The following is a 26272-nucleotide window of genomic DNA, read 5'->3' as shown; positions in this document are numbered from 1 at the left end:
CCAAGCTCTTCCCTATGGCTCTGATCCGGACAATCCAGTAACGCAAGAACCTGCTGCCATCACTGGGTGACTCATCTAATCCACACCTGGTACAGGCAGCTCAGGGGAAATCTGCTGTTGCTTCAGCACAGTAACATTAGTATTTAATGCAATGCTGTTACAGCTCAGAGAGTCGGAGTTCGGAATTCAATCCCGCCGTCCTCTAAAAGGAGTTTGTACGTCCTCCTCATGGAATGTATGTGTTTCGTCCGGGTGCTCAAGTTTCCTCCCACAGTCCTAGGCGCACTGATTAGGAAGTTAATTGGTCGTTGTAAATTGTCCTGTGATTGAGCTATGGTTAAATCAGAGAGTTGCTGGCAGTGCAGCTCAAAGGGCCAGAAGAGGATATTCCATACTGTATCACTAAATAAATATATATATTGAATGGAGCCTCTGAACAACAGCAGGGCAGGGAATATAGGGGACAAGAGAGTTGTGGACACAGCTCAGCACCAGCCTCCCTGTTGTGGACTCTGTCTACACTTCTCACTGCTTCAGTAAAGCATAATCTAAATTCCCCCACCCACCACAGACTTCCTGGAGTGGGACCAACTGTAAGGACAGCTTCTACCCCATGTTAAAGATTACTTACAATCTTTCCCTATGCAGTAAGATGGACTCACAATCTACCTCATGCTGACCTTGCATGTTATTGTAATCGTTTTAGTTTGTTCTACTTCAATGTACTGTGTATGAACAGTATGCAAGAAAAATTATTTTCTTTATGTCCAGTACATAAATGATTACAGTATTGCGCAAAAGTCTTGAGCATATATAAAGACTTTCGTACAGGACTGTAATTGTCAATACTGGAGCATAGAGTGAGTTTGTAAATCTGGCAGGAGCAAAGGACATTGGGAATGGCAAGGGTGGAGTGCCATGAGGGGATGTGGGCAGGTGACAGAGGAGTGCCAAGGATGCATGTGCAGACACACCCAGCCCTGAGACATCAGGCAAGGTCATTTGATTCCAAGCATTTGGTTAATTAATCATTACAGAATGTCTCTCTGGTGCTTCTCGCTCTCTCCCCTCTTCCTCCCCATCTTCCCAAATATGATTCCCCTCTCCCTTCACCCTTCCCTCTCTTAATCTACAGTAAAGACCCATATCAGAATCAGGTTTATCCTCACTCACATATGTCATGATTGTTTGTTGCAATAGCAAAATTAATACAGTACTGTGTAAAAGTGTTAGGCTCGGTAGGTAGGTAGGTGGGGGTGGGGGGTGGGGGTGTGTGTGTGTGTGTGTGTGTACCTAAAACTTCTGTGCAGCACTGTATAAATACAACGAGAAATAAAAAAAGATAACGAAATAGTGAGGTAGCGTTTGTGAGTTCATGAACCATTCAGAAATCTGATGGCAGAGGGGAAGAAGCTGTTGCTAAAATGTTGAGTGTGCTCCTGTACCTCCTCCCTGATGGTAGAACTGAGGAGGGTGTATCCTGGTGAGCTTCCTCAAAGGTGGACTCTCAGGTTGGATGATAGGTCAGAGGTTTAAAGTGAAAGGTGAAATATTTAAGGGAAACCTGAGGGGGTACCTCTTCACTCAGAGGGTGGTGAGAGTGTGGATTGAGCTACCAGCGGAATTAGATGTGGGTTCAGTTGTAACATTTAATAGAAGTTTGGAGGAACTGGAAGACTGAAGAAGCGTCTCAGCCTGAAATGTCAAACTGTTCACTCTTTTCCATAGATGCTGCTTGAGCTCCTGAGTTCCTCCAGCATTTTGTGTGAGTTGCTTTGAATTTCCAGCAACTGCAGACTTTCTCGACTTTAGATAGGTACATTGGAGAGAGGAGTTTGAAGGGGTGTAGTCAGATGGGACTTGGCAGAAAATTGGGTCAGCATAGACCAAAAGGCCAATTTCTGTGCTCCGTAACTTTGTGACAAGCTTTTCACTGTTTCTTGGTGCAAGTGACAATAAATCACTTGGGGATGGATCAAGTCTGTAAACACACATGAGGGAGGGGGTGGCACCATGGTATTGGGATCGTGCCCTTCCAGTGGATGTGTGCCCACTCTGAAGTGTGCCCAGTCTCCCTGCTGACATAGGGCCAGAATTTGTTCCCAACTAACAAACCATCCAGTCAGTGATGCAAAGACTTTGGTGCAGCTGGCTCTGCCAAACGAACTGTCCTGTCTTTGATATTCTGCCAGAGGTTCACAGTTGGCTGGGGAGCTCACTTGAGAGATCCAGGACTGAGCGATTCCATGTGCGAGTGTGTGTGTGTGGGTCTGTGGTTCTTGGAGTGTGTATTTTGCTGGTCAGTGTGGAATCCTTTGCTTGCTCTCCACTTTGCTGATACCTTCCCCAACACAGTCAAGATGACGAGTCTTCCTTCATCTCACCAACTCTCCATGTCCCTCAAAGCTGCTGTCTGATTTTTTGAGTTCCTACAGCAGTTTGCTTGCTGCTCAAGGTCCCAATATTTGCAGTCTCCTTTTTTCACTGGAAGAAGTTGAAGAGATGGGGGAGGATGTGAGGATCTAGGATAGTTGCAGATACCAGAGATCGTGAGGAAGAGAAGCAAGAGTGTGTCACTCCATCACTCAATATAGTTGTGACTGATTTTGTACCCCTTTGCCACAATGTTGCTGCCTTTTGCGATTTTTTTTTATAATGACTTGGACTAGGAAGTAGAAGGGTTGGTTAGTAAATCTGTAGATGACACGAAGGTCAGTGATGTTGTGGATGGCCAAGATGGTTGTCATAGGATACAACGGGACTTTGACAGGATGCAGAGTTGGGCTGAGGAGTGGCAGATGGAATTCAAAACAGAAACGTGTGAAGTGTTTCACTTCAGAAAGTTAGAACTTGAAGATAGAGTACAGGGTTCATAGGATTCATAGCCGTGTGGAGGAATGTACATAGATCCCTCAAAGTTGTCACACAAATTGATAAGGTGGTGAAGGTGTGTTGGCCTTCATTAGTCAGGTAAATAAGTTCAAGAGCAGTTTGGTAATGTTGCAGCTCTATAAAACTCTGTTTAGCCCACACTTTGATCACCTTGGATTCAGTTTTGGTCACCTCATATAGGAAGGGTGTGGAAGCTTTAGAGAGGAAGTAGAAGAGATTTACTACGATTAGGGAGATTGTCTTATGGGAAAGGTTGAGCAAGGAGTATGAGAGGTGACTTGATAGAGGTGTATAAAATGGTAAGAGGCATCGATAGTGTGGACAGCTAGAGACCATTGAAGGTTTATTGCATGGTAGCACCTCTATTTCCTTGGAAGCTGGCGAAGATTTGGCATGACATCTAAAAATCTTCTTTGATGGAGAGTATATTGAATGGTTGCATTACGGTCTAGTATGCAAAAACCAATGCCCTGGAACAGAACATCCTACATTAAGTAGTGGATATGGGCTCGTCTATCATGGCTAAACACCACTGAGCATATCTGTAAGGAGCACTGTCACGGAAAAGTAGCATCCATCATTAAAGACCTCCACCACCCTGGCAATGCTCTCTTCTTGCCTCTGCCATCAGGAAGAAGATACAGGGGCCTCAGGGCCCACACCGAACTTCACTCAACCTCACTCGCTCCATCTCTAAACTGTTCCCATAACCTATGGCAACTTTTCTCAACCTTTTTTGCCCTGGAAGGACCCTTGAAATAATTTTCAGACCTCTGGGAACCCCTATGTAAAAAATTTTTACATCTACAGCTCATGGTGCATTAGTGTGATCAATAAGTTGTAAATAGAGGAATCCAAAAATAATTGTCAATGTTCTTTTGAGTTGAGAATGATTTTTAACCAACCTTTTTTGAAAAACCAGGTAGTTAAGCTTAGTTTACCTTTCTTGAAATTAATCTCTTTCTTTCCCTTTCGTTAATTTTAAAAACTCGTAAGGCAAATAATAAATTTCTGTTAAAGAACAGGCTTAAGCTAAAATGGGAGTTTAATTTTTCTGAAGGTAGGCTTGGTGTATTTAATTTAAATAAAGGTTGTAAATTTATTTTAATTAATGCTGTGTATAACATGAACATTTTTGACAATGTTGAATGGTAAAGTTACTAAAAACCAAAAGCCAAAGCAATATAAATAAAAATATAGCCTGAGACACAATTTTATGCAAGATTTTGAAAAAACTTTTTCTTACTAAGTGATGTGATCAGGCTCAAATATCAGCCTAGCCTGTGAAACCTGCACTTGATTTTTGCTGCAAAAATACTCAATTCTGGGTCGAACTTGAGTTAAGCACACACGGATTTCACCTTCAACTGAAATGAGACGATTTCTATCCTTTCTCTTGATGCTTATTAAACAAGAAAAAGCTTGCTCACACTTGTAAAAAGTTGACAACTGCAGCAATAGATTCATTGCTTTCTGATGAATGGCAGGATACTCTTCTTTCACAGAAATCCAGAACTTGTCTAGCAACAGCTCAGTAAATCTTACCTTGAGTGCATGATCAGTTTGCAGCTCGCAAAGTGCTTCCTCTTCTCTCAAAGTCAAATTCTCAGGCTGAGCAGAAGATTCAGAGAAAGGGTCCTTCACCCATTGTTGAAAGGGAGGAAAAATACTGTTCAGTTTTGTTTTGCAGTTCTTCCAGGTGGTTTACAAGAAGACTCGAGACTTTCTGATCCTTCCTCACTCTCAAGCCTAAGCAGCAGTGAAAACATTTCAAGGTTTCTTTTTAACTGACTTAAGAATTGAATCCCAAATTCAGATAAAGAAATATCTTGCAGTTTTTGCAGTTAAGATTGCAAATTTTGCAGTTTAAAGTTTATACGTAGGGCTCATATGTCTAAAACTAAATTATCGCGGTTTTATCCTGACATTAGTCCAGTCTGTGACAAGTGTAAAGGGGGCAGGGCTTCTCTTATTCATATGTACTGGGCTTGTTCTTGTCAGAAGAAAATCCGGAGAGAGGTTTTTTTTATCTTTATCTCATGTTGTTAATTGCCCCATAGAACCTAACCCTCTGGTTGCTCTTTTCGGCACCTTAGGAGAAGTAGACATGCATTTGAGTCCGACTAAACGGCGAATATTATCTTTTGCCTCTCTTTTGGCTAGATGGTTCTTCTCAGGTGGAGAGATGTTGCCCCACCCACTCATGCTCAATGGCTTAGTGATATTATGTCCTGTTTAGACCTTGAAGAGATTCATTATTCACTTCTCAATTCGGACATAAGGTTTCATAAGGTGTGGGGACCTTTTCTTGAATACTTTCGTAACTCCTCTTTAGATTAAGTTTATTCTTTTTTTTTGTACTATAATCCCTTACTTTCAGCTTTTTTTCCTGTCAGTTTTACGGATTTTATTGATATGTATTACATTATAGTTTTGGTATATTTTCTTTTTTTTAATATATATTTACAACTCTTTGGGGTTGAATGCTCTGATTAATTTTTCTTTTACACATTGAAGTGGTTGACCTGTAGTGGGAGGGTAGGGAGGATACTAACTTTATATGATTTTATTTTGGGTGCTTTTTCCTTATTATTATGAATTATATATTAGACACATTTGTTTTGCACTGTATAAATCTCCATTTTGTTGATTTTTTTTTTGTAGTTGTATTTGTATTTTCTCCAGGGCCTTGTAGAGACTTGTTCAGCTGGTTCATAATGATGAAAAATTTCTGCTAAGTAGGCTAGTTTCTGTAGCTTTTCTTCAGTTTCAAAGCACCCAGCAAAATCTGGCCTACTATTTTCTTGAAAGTACTCCTGCAATTCGCTTTTTAGCTCAAGCACCCTGTTGAAAACTCTTTCCCTGCTAAGCCACCAGATTTCTGTGTGTAGCAGGAGATTGTTGTGCTCTTTGTCCAGGTTCACGGGTTTTTAAACACTCTCGAGTGAACTAGTCGTTTAATAAAGTTAATCTTTTTTGTAGCATCATCCTGAATTGTTTTCATTTCCTCTGAGTTTTTAACATCAGCACCTCTCTTTGTGAAGAAAGCAGTATGTTGTGACAATGTCATGATTTTCTTTTTTACAAGAGAGATGAATCCTCTCATGAACTATTGATTGGCACAATCAGCACAGATGCCAACACAGTTCCTCCAGGACAGACTGTTTGTTTCCAAACTTTAAATATGCCTTGGTCTTCGCTTGTTTCAGGCAGCTCTTGCCAACAAAAAAAGTTTTCTTGAATTTCACTATCATTTACAAATCTTACAAATGTTACATCATGACATTTATTGATGAAATCTGTTGACTTATCAACCTGGATTGAGAAGTTGGTGTTATTTTAGTTTATCACATAAAACCTCTTCAACGTCATGCGACATGTCATCAACACATCGACTGTTCGTACTGTTTGACAGTGAAACCTTGTCAATTTCTTGTACTCTATCTTGTCTTAGCATTTTACCCACTATAATTTTACATGCTGGCATTATTAGGTTCTCACCAACTGTGTGACTTCTCCTTTTCTGGGTTATAAGTTCTGCTACTAAATGACTCGCTTCCTGGGCCATTTTATTGATGATGACCTCCAATTTTCCACTAAACCGGTAGAGTGTGTTTTCTTCCATAAGTTAGTTGACAGCACATAAGGGGAAGTTGAGGAGGGAGAAGTTGACATCAAGAGCCCATGTTGAGCAAGTGAGTCCATTCAATGCTTGGAAAAGGAACTTCATGCTCTTTATCAGCCTCCCGTCCTCCTCCCTCCCCCCCCACCGCAATACAGCACTCTCCAACTATCAATGGCCTTCCATATCTTGCTTCAAAAATTGAGAGTGGACTCAGCCAAATAAACACCATCGTATTACGCACTGCCATACCAGGCTGAGAGACCTCTAACGAGATTGCTAACGGGACTGCTCAGTCACTGCCCACCAGTGCGAGCGCTGGCATTGCGACCTGTGCGAAGTTCAAAAAACGATGTTTATTTTTTAAAATCACAATCTCCCTTGGAACCCGTAGCAACCTAGTGTTAAGCAGAACTCCGTTTGAGAAAACCTGACCTATGGACTCACTTTCAAGGGCTCTTCATCTCATGTTCTCTATATTTATTTATTATTATTATTTTCTTTTGGATTTGCACAGTTTGTCTTTTGCGCATTGTTTGTCTGTCGTATTGGGTGCGGTCTTTCATTAATTCTATTATGTTTCTTGGATTTACTGAGTATGTTTTTAGGGAAACAAATCTCACGGTTGAATATGGTGACATGTATGTACTTTGATAATGAACTTACTTTGAACTGTTACCTAGCCAGTATGAGAGGGTATAATTGAAAGGTGATTGGAGGAAAGTATAGGGGTGATGTCAGAGGTAGGTTGTTTAACAGAGTTGTGAGTGCATTGAGCATACTGCTGGAGTGATGGTAACGGAAATCCAAGCGACCGTAGATAGACACATGGATGATAGTAAAATGGAGAGCTGTGTGGGAGGGAAAGGTTAGATTGATCTTGGAGTAGGTTACATCGTGGGCTAAAGGGCTTGTACTGTGCTGTACTATACTGTGTACTGTGTTATCTACTGGTCTTCAACACACTAAGCGACAAGGTTTTCTTAACCCCTGTTGGAAGAGTGTTTGAAGAATCATGGGTGGAGGTAGTTCTCTCCTGTGTCACGCCTGCCGTTCCCCTCTTTACACTGGTTGTCTCTTTATACTCCCCACTCTGTCCAAGGGCAGGATCATGACCTTTGAACTCCCAGCTGTCTTGGTGGAGGTCATGACCTTTATACTCCCCACTCTATCCTGGTGCAAGGTCATGACCTTTATACTCCTTGCTCTGTCCGAGTGCAGGGTCATGACCTTTCTACTCTCTACTCTGTCCTGGTGCGAGGTCATGATCTTTATACTCCCCACTCTGTCCAAGGGCAGGATCATGACCTTTGAACTCCCAGCTGTCTTGGTGGAGGTCATGACCTTTATACTCCCCACTCTATCCTGGTGCAAGGTCATGACCTTTGTACTTCCCACTCTATCCTAGTGCAGGTTGTGACTTCATCAGATGCTGCTCAGCCTCCTGAGCGCCTCCAGTATCTGCACCCTCCTCTGACCTGGGGTAGTTGACTACTTGTGACTTATTGTTCCCCGCCCTGTTTTGTTGCAGGGAACGGTTACGTGAACCAGAGGTCCTCGCCCGGACTGCTCACCACCACTAGTCTGGGCAAGGTGATGCCGCCAAAGTCGCCGCCGCCCCCTGTCGCACAGCTGCCACTTGTTAACAGCCGAAAGCCGGACCTTCGGGTCATCACCTCGCAGAGCAAAGGACTGATGGGCTCCCTGGTAAGTCCCAGCGAACAGTGGGCAGCTGCTCACTGACCTTCCATGGCTGCTGGAGTGGGAGTGGGGGGTTAGTGTGCTAGTTATTTAAAATGGGATGGGTGAGAAAGGAGGAAAGCATAATTCTGGGAATTGCAGAGTATCCTGATGGAGCACCAGGATGGTGTAGAGGAAACTTCATTCTGTGTTTGACCCCAGGAATGTGTGATGGAATGGTGTAGAGGGATCTTCACCCTGTATTTGATCCCAGGAGTGTGTGATGGAATGGTGTAGAGGGATCCTTCACCCTGTATTTGATCCCAGGAGTGTGTGATGGGATGGTGTAGAGGGAACTTCACTCTGTTTGACCCAGGAATGTGTGATGGGACAGTGTGGAGAGAGCTTCACTCTGTGTCTGACCCTTGGAGTGTGTGTAGAAGGAGTTTCACTTTGTGTCCGTCTTCAGGAGTGTATGATGGGACAGTGTGGAGGGGGCTTTAATCTATCTCCTTAAGATGTTGACAGAGCATGCTTAGGGCATGGTGGGCTGGAGGGCTGTGGGTGTTCTCAAGGTGTGTATTTCCTGTGCTGTTCGGTGACTGTGTGCCTCTCCTGCTTTTCCATGCTGTCAGACAGAGGAGGAGCTGCAATTGGTGAGTGCTGAGTGAGATGGTATTGCCTGAACCTTGTTTGAATCCCTGCCTTTTCTCCCCGCTTTGGACACCTGGCTGTGGGTGTGAATCCCACTCTGGATTGTTGAAGACTTGAAGAACATAAGACAAATAGGAGCAGAATTCAGCCATTTGCCCATCGCGTTTTCCCAATCTATTATCCCTCTCAACTCCATTCTCCTGCCTTCTCCCTGTAACCTTTGACACCCTGACTAATCAAGAGCCTATCAACCTCCACTATAAATATACTCAATGACTTGGCCACCACAGCCATCCTTGGCAATGAATTCCACCCTCTGGTTAAAGAAATTCCTCCTTCTCACTGTTCTAAAGGGACATCCTGGTATATTGAGGCTGTCCTTACAGCTTGAACAGCAATTTTGGCGCATTCTGCAGAGCCACGCTCAGTGAAGTTGCACTGGTGTGTGTGTGTGTGTGTTTACTGCAGATCCCAAGTGTTTTGACTGATCTGACATTCCCTGTCCTCTGCATCTACAGTGACCATGTGTTCCTCATAACCAAGTCTCCCCTGTGCCCTGGGGTTGGGGTTTAGTTGGTATCTGACATTGAAGAGCGAGTTCTGTTTGTCCAGACTCCGTCTGGCTTGATCCCACCATGACCACATCTCTCTTGTGCCCTGGGGTTGGGGTTTTAACTGGTCAGTGAGCTCAGGCTAGTTATGATGGTTGAGGCCCGTTCCCGTCTTTGCTGTGTGGAAGTGCTAGCTGCCTTTCCTGCAACCATGCGATGTCTACATACAGATCAACTCCACGCATGCTCTGCTATTGCTGTCTGCTTTGTGTTGCTAAGAATCCTCCTGGAATGTTGTGTTTTTGCAATAAGCACCAATACAGCAGCTGGATGGCACACAGTAAGCATGGGGTGGTAGACTTGTTCAGCTAATGTTGGCCGAAGGAATTGATAATTGATTTATTATTGCCCTCCGCTCCGAGATGCAATGGAAAGCTTTGTATGCCCTCCTGACAGAATATTCCCACATAAGTACATGAGCTGATACAGAAGAATGCAGAATATAGTAAACGGGGAGCCACGGCATTGTAGCGGTTAGGATGACATTGTTACACCTTGGGGTGCTGGAGTTCAGAGTTCAATTTCGATGTCTTCTGTAAGTTTATAAGTTCCTCCCGTCAAATACGTGGGTTTTCTCTGGGTGCTCCAGTTTCCTCCCTCAGTCCAAAGACTTACCGGTTAGTAGGTTAATTGGTCATTGTAAACTGTCCTGTGATTATGCGAGGGTTAAATTGGGTCTTGCGGGCTGGCGCAGCTTGAAACACTGGAGGGGTCTATTCTGTGCTGTGTCTCAATAAAGGTTGAGATTCTGCTAAAATTCCAGACAAGATAGACAAAAATGTTGGAGGAACATACAAAGTCAGGAAAGAAATGAAGAGTTGACTTTTCAGGCTGTTTCAAGCACTTCTTTTCTCTTCCTTCTTCCCGCTTCCTTTCTAGTCCTGATGAACTGTCTGGACCCACAATGTTGACTGTTTATTCTGCCTGACCTGCTGAGTTGTTCCAGCGTTATAAGCGTGTTGGAGAATATACCGGAGTGTTACAGTTACAGAGAAAGCGCAGTGTGGGTGAACAATAAGGTGCAAGGGCCACAGTGAGTTAGATTGAGAGATCCGGAGTTTAACTTATTGCACAAGCTGTTCTTTCAATCGTCTGATCATCGTGGAGTAGCAGACGTCCCTGAGCCTGGTGATACCTGCTTTCAGGCCTTTGTATTTACTGTGCGATGGGAAAGGGGAGAAGAGAGAACGTGTAGGGTGGCAGAGGTCTTTGATTATGTTGGCTGCTTTATCGAGGAAGTAAGAGATATAGACAGAGTCTACAGTGAGAGGCTGTTTTCCATGATTTGCTGAGCTGTGTCCACAACTCTCTGCATTTCTTGTGAGCACAGGCAGAGCAGTTGCTGCACCAATCTGATGCATCCAGAAAAGGTGCTTTCTGGGGTGCATTTTTTCAATGGGGATGTGTATCACGTGAAGAGACATCATCCCTGTGTAAAGGTCTGCAAGAGCACAGGTTTAAAGGCCCAGGAGATCCCCTGGTTTATTATTGTCACATGTTGTGAAAAGCTTGTCTTGCACTGTTCACGTAATGAGCAGTATGTAAGATGTGTAATGAGCAGATCATTACACAGTGCATTGATCTAGAACAAACAACAATAACGTAATACAGACTGGAGTGTAACAATGACAGAGAAAGTGCAGTGCAGGTAAACAATGAGGTTCAAGCTCATAACAAGGTAAATTGTGAGTTAACAGTCCATCTTATGATACTGGGGGTTATTTAAATCATTACAGTGGGGCAATAGCTGTCTTTGAGCCTGGTGCTATATTCTTTCAAGCTTTTGGATCTTCTTCCCAAAACCTAAAAGCACAAACCACCAGTTTCTCCCTCAGCACTGGCCATCCCTTTGTGCCCAGGCATTTAGCTGGTCTCACTGCATTCATCCTCAGAATGGGCCTTTTGGAGCTTGAGGCACGAGGCACAGAGACACAGCTACTCCCCAGATCTGCAGGGGGATGTATAGGTTGGTCAGGTGGATCGTGACAGCTAAGAACAGGGATTTCTTGTCCTGCTCTCTCAGACCTCTGTGGTGAAATGAGAATTCTGCAGTACTGCCGTACACCAGCAGATGGCAGCTCATCCCCACAATTTAATCATATCCACCCGACACACCGCATCAGAATCGGGTTTATTATCACTGTGGCAACCTTACAGAGCAATACATAAAATATTACTATAGCTTACATTAATAAATATAAATAAATAGTGCAAAAATAAATTGCTAGTGCATTGTCCATTTGCTGTTATAGTGACTGACATGGTTACTCAGTGGAATTCTCAGTTTTCATTCAGTTCTGAAACGTTATTGGGGAATGAAGATGTGGAGGGTTTGGAGTGGCTGCAGAAAATTTTACCAAGAAGCTCAAAGTGCTGCAGGAACTCAGCATGTCAGGCAGTATCTGTGGAGAGGAATAAACAGGACTTCTGAAGAAGGGTTTCGGCTGGAAATGTCAACTGTTCATTACCCTCCATAGATGCCCTCTGACCTACTGAGTTACTCCAGCATTTTGTGTGTGCTGCTTAAGATTTCCAACATCTGCAGAATCTTTTGAGTTTACTGGGATATGCCTGTACAGGAGTGTGTGTGCTCTAATGAGAGATCGGACAAAATGTGTTGCTTACTGTAGAGCAGCAGAAGGTGAGAGAGGTGATCTGATAAGAGTTCCTAAAATGAAAAGGCTGTATCTTTCTCCCAGGGTAGAAATGTATAATAGTAGAGGGAGATGTGTGGAGCAAGATTTTTCTTTACACAGAATGTGATGGGTGCCTGGGATGGTGTTGGAAAGTGATCCCATAGTGGTGTTTCTGAAGCTGTTACATAGACACATGGCTATGCAAGGAATGGACAAAGATGGATCACGTGCAGGCAGCAGAGAATTAGTTTAGTTAGACGCCATGTTCAGCATAGCCAAGAGCCCTGATCCTGTGCTCTACTGAGCAATTGTCCATGGTGAAAGATAGGGCGGACACGAGTGATTATAAATAACACAGTGCATTCAAAGTCTCCCTGCCTGTATTCTCACTGTTGGAACAGCTTTTCCCGGCTCACCCAGTCACGTCGCTGTCTATTGTCCACCTGCAAACAATTGCAATGGGCAGTAACTGGTCACAGTATCTGTTTTCAAGCCTAAATCCATGGGGAGGGGGTGCATTATAAAACATCTCTACACCAGGGATATTTATTTGATATAAGAGCTATGAGGCCGAAGTTATTTATATAACTAAGTGTGTTGGTAGTCCTTGGCGAGGGTTTTCCTTTCTGCATTGGGTCTGGGGGAGGTGCAGGAAGCATTCAGAATTGTACTGAAAGTGGGGGCGGGGGCAAGGAGCCTGGTAGTGACTGCAAATGGAAGGCAGACAGGCACACTCACCGAGTGCTCCAGGGATGCCTGCAGTTCCTGTGGATTAACTGGGGTAGGGAGGCAGCTAGCGTAATGCTATTGCCGTGTTAGGAGTTCGGAGTTCAATTCCAGTGCTGTCTATAAAGAGTTTCTGCATTCCCCCGTGACTGTGTGGTGACTCTGGGTGCTGTGGTTTCTTCCCACATACCAGTTAGTAGGTTAATTGGGAAGTTGTCCTGTGATTAGGCGAGGGTTAAATGACAGCCAGAAGGACTTGTCCCTCACCGTATCTCTAGAAAGATGGCTAGAGAGATACCCCAGGATCTCAGCTGATGACAGAAGAAGTTAATTGTTCCCAGGCTATAATTGCAATGAAAATTAGTGCATTTTAAATATTGTAAATTACAGTAATTTCTATGTATTACACTGTCATGCTGCTGCAAAATAACAAATTTCATGTGACAAGTAGAACAGTACAACACAGTACAGACCCTTTGGCCCACAATGTTGTGCCAACCTTTTAACTTACTCACATCAATCTAACCCTTCCCTCCTCCACAGCCCTTCATTTTTCTCTCACCAATGTGCCTAGCTCAGAGTTTCTTAGATCTAATTTATCTGCCTCTACTGGCACTTCTGGTAGGGCATTCCACACACCTACCACTCTCCTGCTATCACCTTAAAATTATGTCCATTTGTATTAGTCATTTCTGCCCTGGGAAAATGACTCTGGCTGTCCATGTTATCCGCGCCTCTGATCATCTTGTACACCTCTATCAAATCACCTCACGTCGTCCTGCACTTGAGAGAGAAAAGCCCAGCATGCTCAACCTATCCTCATAAGACATGCTCTCGTTCTGACAAATCTCCTCTGCACTCTGTCAGTGATACGTCAGAGATAATAAACCCAGTTCTGATTCCCCCAAACAGCTGCATGATATGGACTCTAGTCTCCACCAGCTGTTCCTGTGAGGCAAACACTGACTGCCCACTGCAGATCACCAACACAGAATGAGATACATTATTGCGTTGCTTCAGAAGAAGGGGCAGGGAACTCACCATGCTTGGCCTGAAGCAGTTCAACTTTCGAGATTCATGGTTAATACAAGTTAACATTAGCTTATTACCTTATGTGTTTTGTGCCTGAGTTATGTTTATGTACGGTGCCAGTAAAAAGTATTCTAGTATTCTCCCCCCACCCCCCGGAAGTTTTCATGTTTTATTGTTTTACAACATTGAATCACAGTGAATTTAATTTGGCTTTTTTGACACTGTTCACAGAAAAAGATTTTTTCATGTCAAAGTGAAAATGGATCTCTACAAAGTGATCTAAATTAATTACAAATAAAATAAAATAATTGACTGCATAAGCATTCACCCCCTTCAAGTAGGTGCACCTTTGGCAGCAATTACAGCCTTGAGTCTGTGTGGATAGGTCTCTCTCTGCTTTGCACATCTGGACACTGCAATTTTTCCCCATTCTTCTTTACCAAACTGCTCAAGTTCTGTAAGATTGTATGGCGGTCGTGAGTGAACAGCCCTTTTCAAGTCCAGCAACAAATTCTCAATTGGATTGAGGTCTGGACAGAGGCAGATTGAGAGTGACACTTGGCCACTCCAGTGCATTAACTTTGTTGTTTTTAACCCATTCCTGTATAGCTTTGGCTGTATGCTTGGGGCCATTGACTTGCTGGAAAACAAATCTCCCAAGTTTCAGTTCTTTTGTAGACTGTATCAGGTTTTCCGTCAGGAATTTCCTGTGTTTTGCTGCATTTATGTTACCCTCATCTTCACAAACCTTCCAGGGCCTGCTGCATTCCCACCATTCCCACAGCATGATGCAGCCACCAGCGTGCTTCACGATAGGGATGGTGTTTTTTTTGATGATTACGCCAGACATAGCTTTTAGTCTGATGACCAAAAAGCTCAGTTTTGATTTAATGAGACCATAGAACCTTCTTCCAGCTGAGTTCAGAGTCTCCTACATGCCTTCTGGCAAACCCTAGCTGTTTTCATGAGAGTTTTTTTTCAACAGTGGCTTTTTCTTTGCCACTCTCCCCATAAAGCTGCAACTGCTGTTGTTTGCGCTGTCACTCCCATTGCAGTGACTGAGCCTGTACCTTCTCCAGAGTTGTCATAGGTCTCTTGGTGACCTCTCTCGCTAGGTCCTTTTTACACAGTCACTCAGGTTTTGAATATAGCCTGCTCTAGGCAGATTTACAGCTGGGCCATATTCTTTCCACTTCTTAACTGTGATCCAAAGGATATTTAGTGACTGGGAAATTTTTGTGTATCCATCTCCTCACTTGTGCTTTTCAGTAATCTTTTCACCGAGTTGATTGGAGTGTTCTTTTGTCTTCATGGTGAGGTTTTGCAAGGACACTGACTCACCAGCAGTTGAACCTTCCAGATGCACATGCATTTTGACTGTAGTCAATAGAAGCACCTTGACTGCTCACAGGTCTTCAAAAACAGATTCCAGTTAACTAATCATGTAACTTCCAAAACCAATGCCTACACCAGTGATGATTTGGTGTGTCATATTTGGGGATGGTGGGGTGGTGAATACTTGCACAATCAATTACTTTGTGTTTTATATTTGTAATTAATTTAGATCACTTTGTAGAGATCTGTTGTCACTTTGACATGAAAGTTTTTTTTTGTTGATCAGTGTCAAAAAAGCAAAATTAAATCCACTGTGATTCAATGGTGCAAAACAATAAAACAAAACTTTTAGGGGGGGAGCTTTTTATAAGCATTGTACTTATTTATTGAGAATCAGCACAGAGCTGGCTCTTCTGCCCTAAAAACCCCCGATTAACTCTAACTTTAAGACAGGATAATTTACAATCTGCTAACCTGTACATCTTTGAATGGTGGGAGGTATCTGCAGCACCCAGAGGAAGCCCCCACGCACACAGGAAGGGCTACAGATGATGTCAGAATTGATCTGCAAACTCCCAATGCCCCAAGCTGTAATTGCATCATGCTAACCGCTGCATTACCGTAGCACCCATATGTACAGTTTTGTGCACCTTAGTGCAGAGGAATGTCGTTTCATTTGGTGGTATACGTGTGTACAGTTGAATGACAATAACCTGATCTTGACTATGTTCAATAACTTGTACTATACAAACTGCACAAAATAAATATTGTGACATCAATCACAAATGAGAAAATTGACAGACGCTGGAAATCCAAGCAACACACACAAAATAATGAGGGAACCCAGCAGGACAGGCAGCATCTATGGAAAAGAGTAAACCGTCGGCGCTTCAGGCCGAGCTCCTTCAGCAGTCCTGATGGAGGGTCTTGACCTGAAATGTCGGCTGTTTACCGTTTTCCATAGATGCTGCCTGGCCTGCTGAGTTCCTCCGGCATTTTGATTATGACATCAGTGCAAGTTTTGTGGGGGAAAATGTGATTGATTCCAAGATAGTGTCATGGTGTTCCAGGTGGGTTCAAGGACCTGATGGCAGAGGGAAAGGAGCTGTGGGTCGAGGTGAGTGTCTTCAGGCACCTGTACCTCCTGCCTGCTGGTAACATTGAGAAGAGGGCATGATCCGGATGCTGGGGGTCTTTGATGATGGGTGTCACCTTCCTAGGACACTACCTCTTGTAGATGTTCCTCTAGGGTGAGGCTGAGCTGTACCTGTGGTAGAATTACTTCTGTCCCACTGCTCTGTGTAGCTCCTTGTGTTCTTGTGATTTGAAGTTTCCATTCCAGGCTGCGGTGCAACCGGTCAGAATGCTTCCTGCCGTATGTTTGCGGAGGATTGTTAGATTCCTCGATGAAGCTTGGGACATCCTGAGGCAGTGACGCAGTGTGCCATCCCTCACACGGCACTGTGATACTGACCCCAGTGAGGGAGTGTGGCCCTCGCCTGGAATTGGAGTTGGTTTGTTATTGTCACATGCACTGGGATACAGTGAAAAGCTTGTTGGTACAGATCATACCACAGATTTCTGTATGTGTACCATGGAGAGCATTCTAAATGGTTGAGGGGCCACTGCACAGCTTCAGAGAAAAGTTGCGGAAGGTTGTAAACTCAGCCAGCATCATCATGGCACTAGCCTCCCCTCATTGAGGACATCTTCAAAAGGCAGATATTCTCAAGACGGCAGCATCCGTCATTAAGAATCCTCACCATCCAGAACATACCCCCTTCTCATTACTACCATCAAGTGGGTGCCTGAACACCCACACACAACATTTCAGGAACAGCTTCTTCCCCTCCAGCATCAGATTTCTGAATGGTCTACAAACCATCTACCTGGTTATTTCACTCTCCTTTTGCACTATTGATTATTTTTCCCGTATTTCTTATTGTAACTTGCAGTGAGTTTCACAGAAGCAAATTTCACGACATATGTCAGTGAAAATAAACCTGATTCTGATGCTGAATTATTGTGCATGGTGCATTGAGGTAGTACGAGGTAAAGCAGAATAATGAAATGTAACGATTACAGAGAAAGTGCAGTGCAGCTAGGTAGAAGGTATAAGATTATAACGTCAAGAATCCATCTTACTGCTTAAGGAACCATTGAACAGTTTTATAACGGTGGGATAGAAGCTGTCCTTGAACCTGGTGATACGTGTCACTGACCCGAGCTGTTATCAGTTTGTGTAGGTTACCATATTCTACTTGATATTAATTTTCTTGCAAGCATTTACAGAGGGGAAACAGGAAATACAAGAGGATTTATGAAAAAAGATACATAAACACAGGAAGACTGACAGTCTGTGAATCGTTTGGGCATGTTGGACTGTGAGCACAGCATTACTGCCAGAGTAGCAGGAGCTAGTGCACCTTGGAGCCTGCTGTCACACTTGGAGCATTGCGATGTGGGGTGGGGTGCCTCTGCGGTGTGACGGCAGTGGGTTGCTGGGCGGGGGGAGTCCCCTGGTGCTTTCCACTGATTGGTTCTCTTCCCCCTCACAGAGCACACAGCAGCTGACTGCAGGCTCACAGTCGCTCAGCACTCCGGTGGTGTCAGTGGCCACGCCCAGCCTCCTGCCACAGGGGCTGCACTACTCGGCAATGCACAGCACTTACAACACAGGTGAGCGCGAGGCCACGGTACCCACCCCGCGCCATTCCCCTGCACCATCCCACACCCCATCCCCCCCCCGCCCCGAGTTATCCTGTGATTAGGCAAGGGTTAAATTGGGGGTCGATGGGCAGTGCGGCTCGTTGGGCAAGAAGACCTGTTCCGTGGTGTATCTGTAAATAATAAATAAAGCGCCAGTGACCCGAGTTCATTTCCACCACTGTCTGTTGGGTGTCCATGTTCTCCCTGTAACCGTGAGCGTTTCCTCCGGGTGCTCCAGATTCCTCCCACATTACAAAGATGCACGGATTACTGCAGGTTAATTGGTCACATGGGTATAATTGGGTAACTGGAGCTCAGTGGGCTGAAGGGCCTTTACTGTGTTGTACAGTACAAAAACCTCTAATCAGGGTTTCGGAGACTATTTACAGTTTCAAACTAAACTGCGATTGTTACTACCTACAACACCATATGAACCCAATGTGCCCATAGAGACCCCCTGCTCCTTCTCCAAGGACACCCGGACACAAGTGTAAGCACAGGAGAGGGGCTCAAGTAGAGCCCTCATCTATTCACCATCCAGATCTAGCTATCTTGGCCTGGCCCAGGTGCAAGCCCACCACGAGATGCCCCAGGCAGTGCACTCCTCTCCATGCTAAGTGATTATACTTAGTACATCAGGAGCGTGGGGGGTGAACTGCAGCCAGAACATGAGCAGCCCTTTCAGATACTCGAGCATGGGCATACACTCCCACACTCCATATAAACATGGTACACTTCCTAAGCAGTCATAGGACCCCCTTGTCCCTCAGACCTCCTTCAACTCCGCATTGTGTTCACCTCAGCCTCATCGTTCAGTGACTCTCATCCTCTGAAGAGAATTCCAAAATTCAGAGCCCTACCCCAACTTCTCTGACACAGAGTGAGGCTCCCTTCACACCATCCCATCACACATAACTAGGGTCGGACACAAAGCGAAGTTCCCCCCACACGCTCTCTGGACCTTTGTCAACCTGACTCCTGCCATTACACTCTCCAGCCCCTCCCATTGTCTGTCTCTCTCCTCTTTACCCAGAGTCACTGACTCCTGCCCTGCTCCCCCACTCTTGGGTCCAGCCGTTGGGACATAGTCCTAGGTGAGTGGTGTTTAAGGGCAGTGGGTGGACGTGCAAACTGCTGCTGGAATTTCATCTCCTGCCCCTCCCCTCTCTCTTCCAGACTATCAGTTGACCAGCGCTGATTTATCAGCCTTGCAGTCATTCAACTCTCCGGGTGCCGTATCTCTCGGCAACGTGACGACGTGGCAACAGTTGACACCGGCGACGATTGGCAACATGCTGTGAGTGCAGGGTCTGTCCCCCTGGGCAGAGGGTGGTGGGCAGGGGTGGCACACATTGGGCAGAAAACAGGTCAATGTTCCCAGGTCAGTGGGGCAATGAAGAGGGCGTGTTCCTTGTCTATCCAAGCCCCAGAGCTCTATAATGGGAGCTTCACCAGTGTCTGACCTCAGGAGTAGGTGAAGGGACGGTGTGGAGGGAGCTTCACTCCGTCTGACCCAGGGCGTATGTGACGGGATGGTGTGGAGGGAGCTTCACTCTGTCTGACCCTGGGAGTGTGTGATGGGACACTGTGGAGGGAGCTTCACTCTGTGTCTGACCCAGGACGTATGTGATTGGGACGGTGTGGAGGGAGCTTCACTCTGTGTCTCACCCTGGGAGTGTGATGGGATGGTGGGGTGGGAGTTCTTCACTGGCTAACTTGGAGAATGACACTGCCTTTCCTCTGCCAGGGTTGGGCCCAGCAACCAGCTCCCTCAGGTCTCCACGCTGACAACGGGCAGCACCCAGGACGTGCGAGTGAAGTCCGAACCGGTGTCCCCCACTCGCGAGCGCACCACCCCCTCCGGCTTCCTGCCGCAGGGCCCGCAGGACGGAGGCCGCTCCCCGGTGCACAGCCTCAGCAGCAACAGCAGCCCACTGGAAGGGAGCGAGCGGGACGAGGCCCGGGCAGGCTACATCTCCCCTGTCGGACACATGCGGGTGGGCGGGAAGGAGGACGAGGACCCTTCCGCTAAGCGCCTGCGGATGGACGCCTGGGTCACCTAACACCTTCCACAATCCCCTCTACCCTCCCCCACACCACCCTGGAGCAGGAAGGTTCGAGGGAGGCATTGTCCTTGTTATAGCCCGGTTTTACACAACGCAATGTCCAACCACACCCACCTTCCTCCGCTATCCCCCGCCTCCGCACTCTTTGGCAGCCCTTGTCAGTAACCAAAGAATCCTGGTGAAAACTGGCACTGACTACGCACTCCCCCCTCGATATCAGCCACAGATCCCTCCTTGTCATTTTCCCTTCACCCCTCTGTCAGCAGAGGGTAGCAATATCCCAGTGTGAATGCCACCCCAGTGGGCTAGGATTTAATCAGCAGTGTCACCTGGTTGTGGTGTGCAAAGGGCCGCTGGACTGGCAGTGGTAGTGGGTAAAATGGGAGCAGGGTGGGGCCTCTCTCCCCTACTCTCCCTCCCCCTCTCCTACTCTCCCTCTCCTACTCTCCCTCCCCTCTCTCTATCTCCCCCTCTCTATCCCCTCTCTCTATCTCCCCCTCTCCCTATCCCTCTCTCTCTATCACCCCTCTCTATCCCTCCCTCTTCTATGTTCTCCCTCATTCTTGTCCTCCTGTTATCTACACCCCATCTCCAGGCTCCCTGTGGTAGTTGGACGTTCCTCTGTATTGAACAAATATTGCTGTTTTCCACAGCTGGGGTTGTTACTTGGTGTCTGAGCTTCTCCACCCTCAACCCCAGATCCTTGCCCATGACACTGGGCTGGGCGGATTGTCCCCACCCCTGGGTGCTGCTGAGGGCAGGTTGCTGATCCTGGGGTGAATTCTGGGGTAAGGGTTTAGCGGAGATCACCATTCCCACCCAGACCTCTCTGGGCACATACTCATGTACTCCCAGTGGGGTGTCAGTCCTGGAATGTGACCTCTGACCCCTTCCCCATCCTGAAATACTGGTCTCTGAGAGCTGGAAAACAGAGCCCTCTCCACCCACCATCCCACACCCTTTCGTCAACCCACCAGTCCATCTGCACCCAGTTCCTCCTCTCTCCCCTGCCTAACCCTCCCTTTACCCTTTCTCTCCCGCCTTCCCTCCACGGTCCTGCCCATCTGTCCTGCCTTTCCTCCCTCACCCCATTGTATGCCTCCTTCCCCCAAGTTCATCCATCCACCTTCACATCCACATCCACTCTCTCCTGTCTCCCTTACCTATCTGTTCTTTTGCCTCTCCTCTTCTCACACTTTGTCTCCTTCCTGCCCTCTCCCCCAGATCCACCTCTCTCTCTCTCTCTCCACCTCTCAACCCGCCCCTTTCCCAGCTGGCCAACAACTGCCCTTCAGGGTTGATCACCTCCCAATTCCCCTCCCAACCTCAGGTGCCCCCTCCCCACCCTTTTCCAGCCCCTCGGTGTCCTCAGCTGGTGATCAGCTGATTCACAGCCCCGCTCCCCCCGACAGTGATTTAAGTTATTGGTTGGTAGGTTTATCACGTGAGTGTGTGTACGTGTGTGTGTCTGCGCGCGTGCTTGGCCGCGCCCCTGAGTTTTTTAAAATGTGCTGCCACTTGTATAGATAATTTTTTTTAAAAGTACAATAGACCCACAATATTTAGGCCTCATTCAGGAGACGTACCTGCTGCAGTTCTGTGTGTGGCTCACAGGGTTTTCGAGGAAAACCGTTCACAGAACTGACACCCTTGGGTGGCAGGGGCCGCAGCAGTACAGTGCTAATTTATTGTCAGAATGTTTATGTTCTTTTTTAAAAAAAATGCATGTTGACATATTTAAATGAAAATACAAAAAAAACGTACTTTGAGCCTCTCGATGCACAATAGAGAGAAGAATTATAGCTAATATATTGTGTTCAGATTGTGTCTCAGGCTCAAAGCTTATCGCTGTTATATTTGGTTTTCCAGGTGGAATTACAAATTGTGTATATTTTTCATAAGCGCGAGAATGCACTGATCTTCCGCGGTTGTTGGGGTGTGGAGGGGCACAGAGGCGCTGGGGGCCCTTGCGCTGTGTTGCCCTGGTGGTGGGGTGAATAGGGCCAGGGAGCGGCTGTTCACGGGTGACCAGTCTTGGCGGACAACTCCCTGACAGCAGTTGGTCAGGGTGGGGAAGCCGGGGTTGAGGAGTCCCCATGTTTAAACCCCTCCCTGTGTCTGAGCCACAGCAGCGGAGAGTGGGTGTGGGAGCATGAGGGTTTAATTTCAGGCCAGGGACGAGAGTGGGGTTTGAGTCCGGGAATGCTTCCTCCTGCCTTCCCTGGTGGACGAGGCAGGGGAGCAAAGGTGTGGTGGGCAGGGGCTTCCTCTGCATGCCAGTATCTGCCTTGTGAAGCTCACTTTCCTCCCTACGCTAGCCTCCTCTCAAAGGAGGGCAGGTGGGGGTGGTTCTCGCCAGATTACCAGATGGAGTAAGGGGTCCTTGTCCCCTGCAGGTTGAGCACACAGGGAGGGGAGATATGGAAACCCTGCCCCTCCCAGTCGGTGCACAGTTCAATCACAGCTGCCTCTACCTCAGAACTGAAGATCACCCTTCCCGAGTGGATCTCAGTCGGGGAATCGAGGACTCTGTCTCCACCCCTTCAGGATGACCTGGCAGGGAGGTTGCCAGCTCCGCCCCCCTCACCCCCACACACAGTCTGGGGGGGCAGGATAGTTTGCCTGCTGCCCAGGGCTCCCACCTCCTTCGTGTCCTTTGGGATAGTGAGCTAGGTTTTGCTACTGGTACCCTGTTTGGGGTGGGGTATGGCTGAATTTGTTTCTGAGAAGGGCTCTTCCCCCCCCCCCCCACACCCTCTAACAGGATATGTGAAGATGAGGGTTGTGGGAGAGTGTAGGCATAGGGAGGGGCAGGGGGCATAAACACTGCACAGACTACGCCAAGTGAGCACCCATTGGGGCAGGCGCCAGTCCACGACGCCCCCACTTCCCCGCCTGTCCTCTCTCCCGCCCTGTGCTGGTGTTCCCGTGTGTAGACAGGCGGACGGCTCGCTGGGTTTTAACGGCGGGACTCGCCTTTTTATCTCTGTAACGACAATCACTAATATAACGTCGCCGAGTGTTTTATTCTCAAAAGGCAGCGTGCGAGTGTGAACGAGTGTGTGCACACGTGTGTGTGCGCGTGTGTGTGTATGCGAGTGTGTGTGTGCGTGCGTGTGTGTGTCCCTTGTCCCCGCCCCCCCGTGCCGTATGGTAATGCTTGTATATTACACACACAAAGAATATTAAATTGGATGTTCATCTCTGAACTCCTGCACTATATTTGTTGTAAAGAGGTTTACTATCATTATTTTAAATACACATTTCTGATCAGATTGTCTTTTCCGTGTTTAATTTATTGTGTTCCTTTGTCAAACTGCCACCACCCCTACATCCATTTGGTAGTGCAGAGAGAGTGGGAGATTCAGGAAGGGGAAGGGAAGAGGGAGTGGTGCAACGGGAGACTGTGACATTGGGGAGGGATGCAAGGGTGGGGAGGTTTATTTATTTAGAGATACAGTGTGCAATAGGCCCTTCTGGCCCTTTGAGTCGTGCTGCCCAGCAACCGATGTAACTCTAACCCTAATCTATAATGACCAATTAACTTGCTAAACCGTATGTCTTTGGACAGTGTGGGAGGAAACTGGTGCCCCTGGCGGAAACCGTGTATTCCATCGGGCAGACATGCAGACTCCTTGAAGAGGAAGCTGAGATTGAACTCCGAACTCTGATGCCCCAAGATGTGATAGAGTTGCACTAACCGCTAGCTACCGTAGATGTTGGGGACACAAAAGGAGAGACACCGGGGAAGGGGAGGGATGGAGCAGGGGCAGAGGTCACAGGAGACTATGGGGGGGGTCTGACTCTGGGCAGTCCTGGATCGGGGTCATTCACAGACCCCCTGCACACCCACACCCACAAAGAGAATGCAGGAGGGCCAGATGGGGCAGCGAGGGAGAGGGGCGGATTGTGCTCCATGCCTGGGCCCTGTTCTGTATGTGACCCACTCTCCTGCCTGTGGGGCCCTGGGGTAAGTGAGTGGCCGGTGGTCTCGAGAGCTTTGATGCCAACATTTGCCTGAACTCAAGGGCATGAGTTAGTATGAGAGCTTGAGCAGGCTGGGACTACATTCCTGGGAGCGTAGGGGTCACTGCAGAGGTTTACAAATTCATCCTGCAACACAGATAAGCTGGCGGGGAAAAGGCCAAGATGCAGAGAAAGGCTTGTCCTGCATACTGATCATACAGATTAAATCATTGCTCAGTGCATTGAGGTAAAACAAGATCACTGCACATCATAAACACAAGGGATTCTGCAGACATTGGAATTCAAGAACACACAGAAAATGCCAGAGAAGCTCAGCAGGTCAGGCAGCATCCATGGACAGGAATGAACAGTCGATGCTTCAGACCGAGACCCTTCATCAGGACCGGAAAGGAAGGGGGCAGAAGCAGAGTGCAGATTAAAGTGTACTGGGTAAAGAAAACGCGGGTAATGATAAAGTGCCAGATAACTACAATACACTTTGCACTACAATACAAGTGCATTTTGTTCGAACTGTACTTCGTTTAATTCATGTTTTTCTTCTCGATGTCTCTCGTGCTGCAGGTAAGCTTTTCATTAAACCTGTGCGCACACATACTTGTTCAGATGACAATAAACGACCTTGACTTCAGATGGAGGTGGGGAGGGCTTTGCTGCCCTTAGAGGGGTGAGGGGGGAATATTTGGGATTTAGGGAGCCACTGGGCTTATTAGTTTTACACATACAAAATGCTGGTCAGGCAGCAACTATGGAGTGGCGTTGTGGGCTGAGCCCCTTTGTCAGGACCGAGAGGGATTGGGGGATGGGAGTAGCGGCCGAGAGGAGAGCAGCCAGTTCAGCAATGTGTGGGAGTGCTGCCCCTCCCCCTCCGAGCTGGACCACCCTGCCCCACATGACACATCAGAGACACATGCTGAAAGCCTATGGATGAAATGCAAATGAACATTTTCTACCACGAGAAGCCAGACGTTAACAATACCCTTTGTGGCTTCTACACTGTTGTTTTCAAAGGCCCCCCTGTTCTCCCAGCTGCCGCACAAAGGTCGGACGCACCAGGGCACGTGCATTTGACGCCAGCGGCTGACTCACTGAGGGATCTGCGCTGACTCAGGATGTGCCCACACTCACATCGTCCCGTACGGTGCCTGCAGGTGACCAAATGTGCACCACCAGAGAGCCGGATCGGGGAATTGAGGTGGGGGTGGGGGAAGCAGGCCGCTGTACTTGATGGGACAAAAACCTGTAAAAACTCTCATTCGTTCTTTGCTGTCACTCCTTTTTTTCATGGATGGTTGCGAAGAAGAAAACATTTCAGGGATGTATGTTGTATACATTTCTCTGACGTTAAATGTACTTTTGAAAATCAGGCAGCCCAGACCATCACGAGTAAAGCCCTCCCCACTATACAAGGAGCGCTGTTGCAGGAAAGCAGCCGCCACCACCTTGGTATGGCCATCAGGAGGGAGGTACAGGAGCCTCAGGACCCACACCACCATGTTCAAGAACAGTTATTGCCCCTCAATTATCAGGCTATTGAACCAGAGGAATAACTTCACTCATCCCAACGCTGCCGGTTCCACGACCTCTACACTCACTTTCAAGGACTCGACAGTTGATGTTCTCAATGGTGTGTGGTGGAACAATGTAGAGGGAGCTTCACTCTGTGTCTGACCCCCGGAGTGTGTGGTGGAACAATGTAGAGGGAGTTTCACTCTGTGTCTGACCCCGAAAGTGTGTGGTGGGATGGTGTGGAGGGAGCTTCACTCTGTGTCTGACCCCGGGAGTGTGTGATGGGACGGTGTGGAGGGAGTTTCACTCCGTGTCTGACCCCGGGAGTGTGTGGTGGAACAATGTAGAGGGAGCTTCACTCTGACCTCGGGAGTGTGTGATGGGACAGTGGAGGGAGCTTCACTCTGGGTGTGACCCCGAGAGTGTGAGATGGGAGGGAGCTTCACTCTGGGTGTGTGAGAGAGTGTGTGATGGGACATTGCGGAGGGAACTTCACTCTATGTCTGACCTCGGGAGTGTGTGATGGGAGGGAGCTTCACTCTGGGTGTGTGAGAGAGTGTGTGATGGGACATTGCGGAGGGAACTTCACTCTATGTCTGACCTCGGGAGTGTGTGATGGGAGGGAGCTTCACTCTGGGTGTGTGAGAGAGTGTGTGATGGGACATTGCGGAGGGAACTTCACTCTATGTCTGACCTCGGGAGTGTGTGATGGGAGGGAGCTTCACTCTGGGTGTGTGAGAGAGTGTGTGATGGGACATTGCGGAGGGAACTTCACTCTATGTCTGACCTCGGGAGTGTGTGATGGGAGGGAGCTTC

The 26272-nt window shown here is 47.1% G+C and overlaps 1 protein-coding gene across 2 annotated transcripts in view; it reads left to right on the top strand.

The window, feature by feature from the left end:
• LOC132399653 (myocyte-specific enhancer factor 2D homolog) overlaps positions 1-22719 on the top strand; it is a 105735-nt gene extending 83016 nt beyond the window's left edge. For both annotated transcript variants that reach the window (XM_059980274.1, XM_059980273.1), the window contains exons 8-11: positions 8046-8221; positions 17747-17867; positions 19074-19194; positions 19645-22719. In XM_059980274.1, coding sequence (XP_059836257.1) covers positions 8046-8221; positions 17747-17867; positions 19074-19194; positions 19645-19960 — 734 coding nt within the window. In that variant the 3' untranslated portion in view covers positions 19961-22719. The remainder of the gene's footprint in view (positions 1-8045; positions 8222-17746; positions 17868-19073; positions 19195-19644) is intronic.
• The last annotated feature ends 3553 nt before the right edge of the window (positions 22720-26272 follow it).

This window comes from Hypanus sabinus, chromosome 9 (genome assembly GCF_030144855.1).
Source record: "Hypanus sabinus isolate sHypSab1 chromosome 9, sHypSab1.hap1, whole genome shotgun sequence".
In the NCBI taxonomy this organism is placed as follows: Eukaryota; Metazoa; Chordata; class Chondrichthyes; order Myliobatiformes; family Dasyatidae; genus Hypanus; species Hypanus sabinus.
The sequence above is the reverse complement of the archived record's forward strand: the minus strand, read 5'-3'. Positions and strand labels throughout refer to the sequence as shown.